This window comes from Hypanus sabinus, chromosome 25, assembly GCF_030144855.1.
Source record: "Hypanus sabinus isolate sHypSab1 chromosome 25, sHypSab1.hap1, whole genome shotgun sequence".
Taxonomy (NCBI): domain Eukaryota; kingdom Metazoa; phylum Chordata; class Chondrichthyes; order Myliobatiformes; family Dasyatidae; genus Hypanus; species Hypanus sabinus.
In genome coordinates this window covers 17500179-17512256 of record NC_082730.1, presented here as the reverse complement: position 1 = coordinate 17512256, position 12078 = coordinate 17500179, and the positions used below count along the sequence as shown (strand labels likewise).

At 38.0% G+C, this 12078-nt stretch overlaps 1 protein-coding gene across 2 annotated transcripts in view; it reads left to right on the top strand.

Annotated features, from left to right (window-relative positions):
- pik3c2b (phosphatidylinositol-4-phosphate 3-kinase, catalytic subunit type 2 beta) overlaps nt 1-12078 on the top strand; it is a 167578-nt gene that overhangs the window by 53626 nt on the left and 101874 nt on the right. For both annotated transcript variants that reach the window (XM_059950209.1, XM_059950210.1), the window contains exons 6-11: nt 1908-2019; nt 3321-3400; nt 3657-3720; nt 5397-5543; nt 8573-8606; nt 11793-11985. In XM_059950209.1, coding sequence (XP_059806192.1) covers nt 1908-2019; nt 3321-3400; nt 3657-3720; nt 5397-5543; nt 8573-8606; nt 11793-11985 — 630 coding nt within the window. The remainder of the gene's footprint in view (nt 1-1907; nt 2020-3320; nt 3401-3656; nt 3721-5396; nt 5544-8572; nt 8607-11792; nt 11986-12078) is intronic.

Genomic DNA, 12078 nt, shown 5'->3' with positions numbered 1-12078 from the left:
TATCTCCCTTTTAGCACATTAAATTAGCTTAAGCTCATCTGCAACTCTGTCTGTTTGGGAGGGAAATAAACAACCATGTCAAACTGACCCAATGTCTCATTTATATTGACTCCCAGTACACCAGTGGGTTGAATTTTAAATTATTGCATTCAGATTCTTAGCTTCGGCCCCCATTTATCCCTTTGTCCTGCAATTTCACACCCCTCCCCACCTCCCATTTCACAATCACCCTGAGAACTGTAATTCTCAAATTCTGGATACATATCCATCTTTTTTAACCACCATCACTGCTATCATTGTCACTTTGTCTTGATTTGTTGAAGTCCTGTGAGGAATTTCTTCCCTAAACCTTTACAACACCTTCCTCCCAGCGTTCTTTGAAGATACTTGATAAAATATCGCTCTATCTGAGGTTTTAGCCACTTGTGCTAATGTCCTATTCTTTTGCAGGCTGTTGGTTTTTTATCAAAAAGTGTCTAAGGGGGTTTTACTGCTGCACAGTAGACACAGTCTCAGAATATTTCATGAGAAATTAACAAATAAAATGCATAACAATGATCTCTCTTTCAAAGAATAACATTATTGGGTACACATGAGAAAGTCTGCAGGTGCTGGAAATCTGAGGCAACTCACACAAAATACTGGAGGAGCTCAGCAGGTCAGGCAGCATCTCTGGAAATAAATAAACAGTCAATATTTCAGGCAGAGACGCTTCTTCAGGACTGGTCATTACTATCCTGTAGTGTATTTTCAATGGAAAATAATTTCCAAATATTTAACCTAGTAGAAGTGAATTAACTTTTTGACCATTTAATGGACTGATTGCACTAAAGGTGGTGTTTGTGACTAATATTCAGGAAGGTATGTGAGTGGATTGAAGACAAAATAAGGGAAAGGGATATGTGCTTTGAGACCTTGGCTTGCAGATCACAGAAGTTTAATGCAGCCTTGCATTGGGGCAATTTTATTTATCATGTCACAAACCATCAGGTAGACTTACAGGTGAGGAGAAATGGTGGCCAGGAAGTTCCGTGGCACCATGATGGTTTTTAGGATGCCGTTTACTATATCTTCAGCTTTTCATTTGTGCTCCTAGCCCTGTGAGTAAAGGTAGACAGAGACTTTAGGACCCTGGGTGCAGGTGGCTAACTATGTGACAATTAAGACTTGTAACTTGTCATAGATCACCCTTTACATAATGGGTCTGGGTTGAATGCAGCTGGCACTCGCGTAAGTGAAATCTGTTTTGTTATCAGATTCTGACAATTTTATTGATTTTAAAATAACCATATTAATGATTTTCATTATAGAAGGAAAGCTGTTTTACCAAATTGATATAAGAGCTATTTTATAACTTATTTCTAAAGCCATTTAGATGGAGACAAATATTAGAAAGACCATAAGACCTGGGAACAGAATTAGGCCATTCAATCCATCTAGTCTGCTCCTCCATTCAATCATGGCTGATTTATTATCCCTCTCAATCCCATTCTCCTGCCTTCTCCCCTCACCTTTGATACCCTTACTAATCACGAACCACCTCTTTAAATATACAGAGCTATGGTGGAAGTGGGAGATTGAAACCGATTGCTAGCCCTGAAGGCGCATGCACTGACCCATTGAACTGAATTGCTTACTGATGCGTTATATGATTTTCTGTTGGTCTGTATGTCTTATGCTGAGTCATGAGCACTGAACAAGACTGGTACCAATGGTTGAGACTTCGTTTATTTTAAGTTTTATAAAATGTTGTACATTAGATTTATTTTAGTAAGTTAAAGGGTGACATTTATCAGTAGTTGAAATATTGATATTATAGCTTTATTTGCATTTGTCTCTTTTCCAAATTTCCTAAGAAAGGTAATAATTTTTAACTTTGGATTGTGACTGAATCAATTCTTTTCTAGCAAACACACAATCGGGAGCCACAAATACATTCAGTTTTGCCGCAAGTTTGATGTGGACATCAAGCTTTACTTGATGGAGCTCAAAAACGTTTGCAAGGACTTGATTCGAGTTGTGAGTAATTAAAAGTTTTATGTTCTGATTCTGTCAAAATGTTTATCTTAAAATCACCAGTGGTAGAAACTGTGAAGAATTGGATTGCACAAGTGCTTGCTTATCTGCAATACCTGGTTCTTCACCAGACTGAGAAGGAAAAGATTTGACTGCAACATCCAGGTTTCACTTATGATCTTTTTACATTAGTGCTATTTTGAGTTTGAATTGGTCGCATTTTGTATAGTCACTCCGGCACCTAGTGTCACTTTATGACAAAATCAATCTATGTACATACGCTATCTTGTGTACTTATATTTATTGTGTTTTTTAACTCATTGTGCTTTTTGTGCTGTGTCAGATCCAGAGTAACAACTATTTTGTTCTCCTTTACACTTTATGTACTGGAAATGGCATTAACCAATCTTGAATCAGCTAGTGACATTAATTCTACTTACATGCTCTTCTTGAGATTTTAGTGCATGATATCTTGCCTCCGTACCTCTCCCAATCAAATAGTCTTCTTGATCTTTAATTTTCTCATAACTAATACTAATTTGAATGTAGTTATTTGTTATTTGTGCCCTGATAATTTTCCTCTAGGGTTGCACCAAGACACATCTTGACTGGTCTTCGATTACTGGAGAATTGACATTTTTCGAGTGCTGTAAAATAGCAGGTTTCATGGATAGAAAATTTTGAGTTAGTGCACCTAATTTAGTAATATGCAGATGACCCTCAACACGTCAATTGTCTCATTATGCAGTGTCTAGCTAGCTGGTTCCTAAGCAAGTAAACTGATTTAGACTTGCAACTTAAAGAGAATGAAATAGATTTTAATTTCTAGATGATTTTGGCAACAGTGGAGCAATATGTATCCTAGTTTTCTTGCTGGATGTCATGACAGAGTTGTGGTGGTACGGATATAGTGACTAGTTCATGTCAGGGGAGCATGCTAGGTATTCATTCTGCAGGTTAAGAAAGTAAAAGGATTATATGTTGGAAACGCTTATCAGGTCAGGCAGCATCTGTGGAAAGGAATCTGAGTTAACAGTTCAATTCTGTGGAAGGGGCTTTGACCTGAAACTTTAGCCCTTTTTCCCTTTTTATCTCAGCTTGACCTGCTACTTTTATTTAAGATTTCCTGTTTTTTTTTTTGGATTTTCAATCAGGATAATGAAACAGTTTGTTTTACTTGTTCAGTCTCTGTCTCTTTTCTGTCTACACTTTTTTAGTATAGTGTACCTCCATCTTTATTTTCTCACTTCCACCAATGGATGAGAAGTATAGACTGACCTATTTTAGTTACTTTGTTTTCACAGGCCAGTGATGACAAAAGCCCATCGACTCTTAATCATTACATACACTTACAAGAGAGACCCTTAAAACAAACCATAACCAGGTGAGAAAGTGGTCTGTCAGTGTTTATTTCAACTCTGTTACTTGAGATTGATGATGATTGATATTTTATCAGCTTCTCTCCATGTATGAATATAATTTCTTATTCTGTTCCGGGAGTATGTCACCTGTATAAGTGACGTGTAGCTACCAAATATCTCTTCTCCTGTTTACGCATATGTAGTAAGCTGTCCACCTCAGTTTAACAAAGAAAGATTGTTATTGCTTGTTTTGTAACTTTTTTCTTGTAATTCATGCAGACAAGCTCTTACCCTTCTCTTCAACACTTACCAAAATGAGGTGGATAGCTTTCTGATGGCAGAGGTATGTAATATGACAGCATAATAATGGTTTGAAATCTTTTTATCTGATGCCGTGAGTTGATGCCATCTGATGTCTTAGACAGCTCATTCACCTGTAACATGAATTCATGTATAGTACCTCACTATATTTTTCTCTCTTAGCACCACTTATTTAATTTAAATTTTGTATATAATTGTAATTTATAGTTTTATTATTATTTTCATTTGTACTGCTCCTGTAAAACAGCAATTTTCATGACAGTGAAATTAACTGTGATGTTAACCCTTATTCTAATACTAATTCTGCTCGCAGTCAACAATGTAAAGAGATATATATATGATAATTCTATTCCGCTAAATTTTCTTTTTCTTTTTCCATAAGAGAACTCGTCCCTTCAGGGTTTTTAAACTTGGAGGAGTGACCATTTTTCAAGATTTTGTGTTTGGTATTGAGAGTTGTCAGGAAGAGGGAACAACAACAGAATGAGGCCAGGCCTTGCACTGATTGAGACAAAGGTCCAGGTTTCACAATATTCATTACTAGCAGTTACTGTGTAGGGACTGAATTTCAAAATTCAGTTCAATGAGAAGATTTCATTCAAAATGCATTTAAATTTGCAAATGCGACTATTTACATAAAAAGTAGTATTGCTTGGGATATTAAAGACTAGTAATTGGTACAAGTGAAAATAGGTTCAAATAATTCACCCAAATCTAAAAATCATTCATAAAGTGCACTGAGCTGAAAGAGCATTGATTATTTTCACTGTAAATTTTTCAAAATTGTGCCCATTAGTTGGTATCTTGGGTGGTGGGGTAGAGAGATGTCTCTACCAAAGATGATGTAAGACGCTCCTTCCCTCTGCTAGCCTACAGGCCTCCCTTGGGCAAGATGTAGCACCTGCTTAGCTTCCCAATCAGGGTCACAAGAAGCCATGGCAGTAGGTCGTATGAGCAACTGGTGCATATTGCATGTCCAGGTTATGTGACCACTGATGCCAGGCAGACAATCTCTGAAGAGTGTTGATAATGACAGGGGTCACCCATCTTGTAAAGACACTGCCCAGAAGAAGGCGATGGCAAACCACTTCTGTAGAAATATTTGCCAAGAGCAATCATGGTCATGGAAGGACCATGATCACCCACATCAGCTGACACGGCACATAATGAACGAAGTTAGTACTCTACTACCTAAAACAGACTGCACAATTTAAGAGCCTTCACAACAGTGCTATCAGCTCATTCTGAGTTTTATGGGCAGGGTTTAATTCCAACAAATTAATGTATACATTTTTACTGCTCCAAAGACAAATCCTCTGATATGTCAACATTAATAGACTTGAAGCTGGTGAACCTCTCTGCCTCCATTTCCCCCAGTGAGGACTGGCTCACATGCTTTCAGTTTCCTCCTCCTGTAGTCAATAATCACATATTTGATTTTGTTGACATCAAGTGAGAGGTTATTGTTGAAGCATATCTCAGTCAAATTTTGGTCTGGAGTTGATGTGGCAGATGACCTCTGGTAGTAAGTGGATTCCCACCCATAAAAGTTAAGATGAAAAAGATTACTCCTTCACAATATTTGATCCCTGTGAAAGCAGCAATCCCAGTAAACTATTATGCACGCTATGTTGAATTACTGAGCAGAAAAGAATTTGTGTATTCCTTTGTTATCTGAAGTATATTTGTTATTTGCAGGGGGATCATTCACAGAAAGCCGAGAGGGTGGTCCAGTCTGTGATGGCAATTTGCAACGCACTTGCCTTAATTGAAACACAGGAGATAACCAACGCTCTGAACCAGTTGCCACCCTGCCCTTCACGGCTGCATCCCAGGATCCAGAAGGTGCGGAAACCCACTTCCATCTCCTTCCCATCTCCCAGGTGTTTCTGTTGCTGTCATCAGTACAATATTATCATTCTTTAAATAAATGCAATCATTGTGTACGTGTCTCTTGCCGAAACTTAGAAGTTTCTTCCTCTTTCTATTTTTGATCTTGCGTTTCTATTTCTGTGTGACCATTTCTGTACAGATTAGTTAGAAAGAGATGACACATAGCATATTTTGTTTCTGTCACATGTCCATCTGAGCTGTGCATTTTCGGGCTGTCGACAGATGACCTTTTAATCTTTTACTGGTAATGATGCACTTTCAAATATAGTCATCCTTATCCGTTAAACCATAAGATATATAGTTTATCCATGATGTCTTGAGTGAGGTGCCAACTAATCTATTTTATAAGTGATTGTTGATTAAGAAAAAAAGATATTGTTTAGGACATTGTAGAGGGGGATATTGAAGTGATCTCTCAAGATTAGCATTAAAATAATGTTTTGTATCCTTGGAGGAGTAGACTCTGTCTTATCCAAGAGGTAATAAATTCCATAGTGACATTCCCTTCCTCCTGCACACTGCTTTGCTGGATTACGTGACGAGTTCCTGGAATGGAAGTAGAACCAACAACCTTTGATCCATTGCCACTAAGCTGCAGTTGACACCCTCTTTACTGTAACATGTTTTTCAAGACTCTTAATGAAATTTAATTTCCCTCAGTTTTGTTTTTGTATCTATACCTGTTGTTCATGTTCAGAATAAGATTGCACAAGTCAGTCTTGTCACATTTGGTGTCATTATTCTTGATGAGTCATGTGTAGTTTGAAATATTGTTCACTTACCACCTGCCATAGAAGGAAGATAAAACACACATCACCTCGAACATTTACAACCAGTCAGCAAATTGGACTTTGATCCCTTTTGTCTACTTTGAAACTTGGGGATAAGGTGATGCTGTTGAACTCACTTTGCCACCTGATGACCAGTTTTACACCCAGATTAGGTTATGAATATATCAAATAATGAAGGAATCCCCTGCATACTTTTCATGATTCACAGTTTAATTAACTCATATTCTCAGCTGTTGTATTTTAAAAACTCTCTACATTTTAATCACTGGAAGTGTTATCACGCTTCCAATCCATTAACACACTACATTAGCATTTGAGGACAGAAGGGGTTGACTTGGAATCTATTTTGTCTTAACTACCTCCCATCACAATTTTTGTGATTGGTAAGTTGATGGGGTCCCTCAGGATGTTCTACCATGTGTTTAGCCAGCAATGCCAGAGAGTGTAAAGTGTGAGGAAATGTTTTACAGGATCTGAGGGGGAAATAGAGGGTGGTGGATATATGAAATGAACTGCTTAGAGAAAGCTGTAAAGGTGGATACACTTAGTGTTTCAAAGATATTTACACAGGTACATGGAGAGAAAACATTTATAGGATTTGAGCCAAAAGTAGACCAATGGAACTAGCTCAGACATGTTGGTCAGCATGGACAAGGTGGGCTGAAAAGTCTTCTTCAGTGCTGTATAACTCTGAATGTGCTGTAGACACACATCCACAAGATTCTCCTTATCTAAAAAAATAAATGTGCTTTCATGTTGGACCCTTGTATTCCTGTTCAAAGCTCTTTTTTGACCATTTCCTCTTCATTTGTGACATTTACCATAACTGTCCTTCATGAGTATCTCAGGACTTTGACATTCTCATTTTCAGTTGGATTCTAATAATAGATTTGAAGAAATCATCAACACTTTTGATTGACTGTAAATGAACAAAATCAACATGGACACTAGTGCAGATAATAGACTGCCTTCATACAATGCTTTTGATGATTGCATCTTCCAGATCTTCATTTCCATTGTAACATCCAATATGATTGTCAATACCTTAAAATCTTCATAATATTTAACTTTTTGAAGTAGTGAAATTGTTTCATTTTCACTCCTGGCCATTTCTAGTATTTCTAAGCCTGAATGCACGAAACCACAGTGAGCAAAACAGACTTGAGTTGACTTACTGCTTAATTCTCACCAACGGTCTGTGACAAAATCACTGCATATTGAACACAAAACAACAAGCAACTGATGCTATTTTAAAATTTTGCTCTAAGCAGCGAGTAGAGTCTAACAGCCACAGAAGCACACACAACTGACACTAGTTAGAAACTGTTAGCCGACAGCTTCCTACCCCAATGAAGTGGCGTGTGTCCCAAATAACCAAAAGGAATTCCAGCAATTTTATTGACCAGCTTTTGTTCTTTAAAAATTGTCCCAATTAAGCAGCTGCCTTTATTAACCAATGGCCTAATTAACCAGAATACACTGTATTTATTTACTTGTATAAATCTGTTAGATAATTTTTGAGTCTTTTCATTTCCCTAAAGAAAAATAGTGACACTAACTCCCAAGGATCAACCATGTGACTTTTCTTTGAAGTCCTCCATCAAGGCACAGGACTGTCCCAACTAATAAAATGACTTATTAACATGTAACATTGCAATAAAACAGCTGGTCCTTATCATTTCTTATTCTAACTATTGGGAAATATTTTCCCTCCATCTGATTTGTATTAGGAGCTAATTGTGTAACAGATCCCGTGGCACTATTTCAAGCAAGTTCATGGAAATTCTACTGAAAGGCTGGCCAAAATCTGTCTCTGTATCTCTGTACCTAAAGTAGATTTTCTGGTCATTGCTATTTATGACATCTACATGTGTACATGACAGATGCGACACTTCCTAAATAAGCACCACTGACTACACTTCAACATTGGCTTTAAGTTCCATTGGAATATCCTGATGTTGTGAAATGAAACTAAGGAAATGTAAGTTTTTCACTCACTTCACTGGAAACCAGGAGAATTTTCTAATGAAAACTCTTTTGTGTCATTCAGTACTTGTGCATTGTGTTCTTCAAACTATCCACTTTGTTCTGGAAGTGGAAAGAATCATTGGGTAGAAAAAGTTTGAAGGCAAAGGTATGATGTGTCTTGCAAGCTGCCTAATTAATCAGTATCCTTCCAAATTTCTGCAGGATCCAAGCACGCTGGCAAGAAAAGAGAATCGAGGTATGTGATTAGGCATTTCATTAGCTCGGCATGTGATGGTCGTTTTTGTGAGTGTGGTCCATCAAGAGAAGGAAATAACAAAGCTGTAGAATGGATTTAATTACCTCATTCTGCATTGGTTTCTGTTCTTTCCCAAGGGATTGTTCATGTTTTGAAGCATTATGGTTATATTGTTGTAACTTCAGAAAATCTCCTAATGTTGTTCCCTGTTCTTGCTTCGCATGCCTTCTCTGAGCAGAAGGCAGAAGGTGAATATTGCTTATTGGGTGCCAGACGTTTTGAAAAATAAACCTTCATTCCTATTGTCAGCCTTAATCCTAGAGTGAAAGGGCACTTTATACTTATCAATTCCATTGTCCTTTAGTTTTATTGTATTATGCTTAATTACAGATTATTTTCTATATTTTTTTTCAGTTAATTTCACCGATGCTTCAAACTTCCACAGATTTCTTCCTTTAACCATCATTAGGATACAAATCCATGGGCTCATCTAATTACTCATTCTTTGTCTGAGGCATACAATGTTGCTTAGCTGTTGCAGACATCATGTGGAAATATCATCTAATCCTCACTTTACAAACTCACGTGCATTTTCCAGCTCGTGACTCTTCATGAAGAATCATGCACTGTGTCAGGGCCTTTAGCCACACTCTAGCTCACTTAGCTCCAATGTGGATCTTTACCTGGGATTTTCGGACTACACAACCATGTACGGCTACCACTGGAGTTTTTGCATGCTTAAATTTCTCACGTTCACCATTGGAAAGCGAACTGAGAGAATACCTTTTGTGCACTGAGCTTCCCGTTGAAGCTGCTGGAAGGAAATGATTGAATTCAGGAAAGGATTAAATAATCAGCTTTGTTTCTGGAATTCACACCAAAGAAAAAAATGGAAGAAAACTTCCTCTACCAGATTTGCTTAGCCGTCAGTAGAAGCACAAGTTGTATACAATTTGGCAAACTAGTCCAGCTGAATGATTGTTCCTTAATTCTAGGGTCCATAGACACTTTGTTTAAAGTTATTGGTCCATAGCACAAAAAAGGTTGGTACCCCTGCTTTAATTCCTTCCTGCTTTTTACTGGGTAGGCTGTTGAATTTTTACACAGTCCCTCTTTTGCTGTAGGAATGAATAGGTTGAAAGCATTTTTTCAATTTAACGTGGGCTCTAGATGAAACTGTTAAGATTTGGTCGTTGTCCAAACCATGTATCTGTAAATGATGGAGGTTTACTGCACTCTAGACAGTCAAAGAACACAGAATATTACATTACAGTACAACAATGTCACTGAATGCTAACATTCCCACCACCACTCCTTCCACAATGAGTGGTAAAGATGAAGGATTAGCTCTATTTGCCACATGTACATTGAAACATTGAAAAATGAGAGAAAATCCAGTTCTGAGGAAGGATCTCAGACATAAATTTTTAACTACTGGTAGTACTCTTTCTATAAATGCTGAATGTTTCTAGCATTTTCTAGTTCTATTAAACAACAGAAAAAGCTTAGTTGCAATTACCTCATTGGATGATAAAGAAAGATTTTAAAAATCAGCTTTATTTGTCTTATGTACATCAAAACTTCAAAACATACAGTGAAGTGTGTCGCTTGCATCAAATCAAATCAGCAAGGATTGTGCTGGGCAGCTCACAAGTGCTGCCACACCTCCAATGCCAACATAGCATGCCTGCAGCTTGTTAACCCTAACCCATGCGCCTTTGGAACGTGGGAGGGAAATGAAGCACCCAAAGGAAAACCACATCATCATGGGGAGGACGTACAAGCTACTTGCAGATAGTGGCCCCAATTAAATCTTGAATGGTGATCGCTGGCACTGTAATAGTATTATGCTAACCACTACTCTACCATGTCATTCCTGAACTAATGCTCTTTGCAGACACACTGAGATGTCTGTTGGCAACAATGGAAATTTCTTCTGTAAAGGGACAGGTTTACAATTTCCCTCATCTCTTAGGAAGGCTAACTTTGCTTGGGTCATGATTATTGTCGGTAATTTTAAGGCCTAATCTCTATAAATCAGACAAGCCAAGGCAAGCCTTTCAGTTTTGCATTCAGACAATGCCTCCAGTTTTTCTGCTTCTGATTACACAAAGGATATATTTCACAACCCACTGGTTTGCTTTACTGTGCAAGAGAGTTCCCTAGGGCTAATTGGGAATACATTTAGTTTTCTCTTTTAATGTATCACCTCTAGAAGTTGAAATTGCTGAAATTATTTTCCCATAAAATCACCCTCAAGTTTTAGTCTTTATCTTTTAATTTGTTATGTGGCAGCAGTATACTGCAATACATAAAATAAAAACTGTAAGTTATAGTAAAAGTGTGTGTGTGTTTTATATGTATACACGCTCACACTTTAATAATAAGTTGTATATAAAGTTTAATTAATTAAGTAGTGAAAAAGAGGGAAAAAAAAGTAGTGAGGTCATGTTCACGGGTTCAATGTCCATTCAGAAATCTGAAAGTAGAGGAGAAGAAGCTGTTCTTGAATCATTGAGTGGGCGCTTTCAGGCTCCTGTACCTCCTCCCTGTTGGTAGCAATGAGAAGAGGGCGTGTCCTAGGTGATGGAGGCCCTTAATGATGGATGCCACCTTTTTGAGACACTGTTGTCACCTGAAAAGCACTTTCGCTGTTCTATTTCCTGGGACATCAGTTACCTTGCAGCATCTCACTCAAGTAATCATTCCTCTTGTATACATACAGAGTGGGTGGGTACAAGTTGTGTTTTCCTCATAACACCCTGCATGCAGGGCTACATCGGAAAATTAAGTCCTGTGAGTCTTCTTTCCACAGCCTATGTGTGGTATTGCCAGTGGTGACACTGCTGAGGCCACTTTGAAATAATGATTCAACTGAATCTAATGGCTTCATCTAGAGCCCATGTTATTGCTGGAAGGTGCTTTTAACCCATTCTTTCCTATTGCAGAAGAGCTGTGTAAAAGTTCAACAGCCAGCAAGTAAAATCAGTGAGTAAATAAGGAGGAATCATTATCAGGGGTTATTACTGGGAATTCTCCACTGCATTAAGGTGAAGGAGGTCAAAATCCAGGACAAGTCAAATGAGCCATTAAAGGAACCCTTCCATCTAGCTTAAAAATGGCATATGATGTTCAGAAATGTGATAATGGAGCCAGGTTCCTTACTGTCTATTTTTCTCATTACAGTGATAATTGGAGAGTCTTTAACAGCTGCCATCTTGGACCTGGTGGAGCTCTACTGTAACAGCTTTAATGCAGATTTCCAGCCAGTGGCTCCAAGTCGGAAGGATACTCAGACACAGAGTGCACGCCTCGTTGACAGTCCTCTTACCTTCACCATCTATGCAGCTCATAGGATTCCTATCACATGGGCAGCTAGGTAATTGATCCTATAAGCACTGTCTTCACCCTTTCTGACTCGTATTACTCTGGGGGAAAATGTTGATTATTTCTACTGGGGATCAGAGATGTG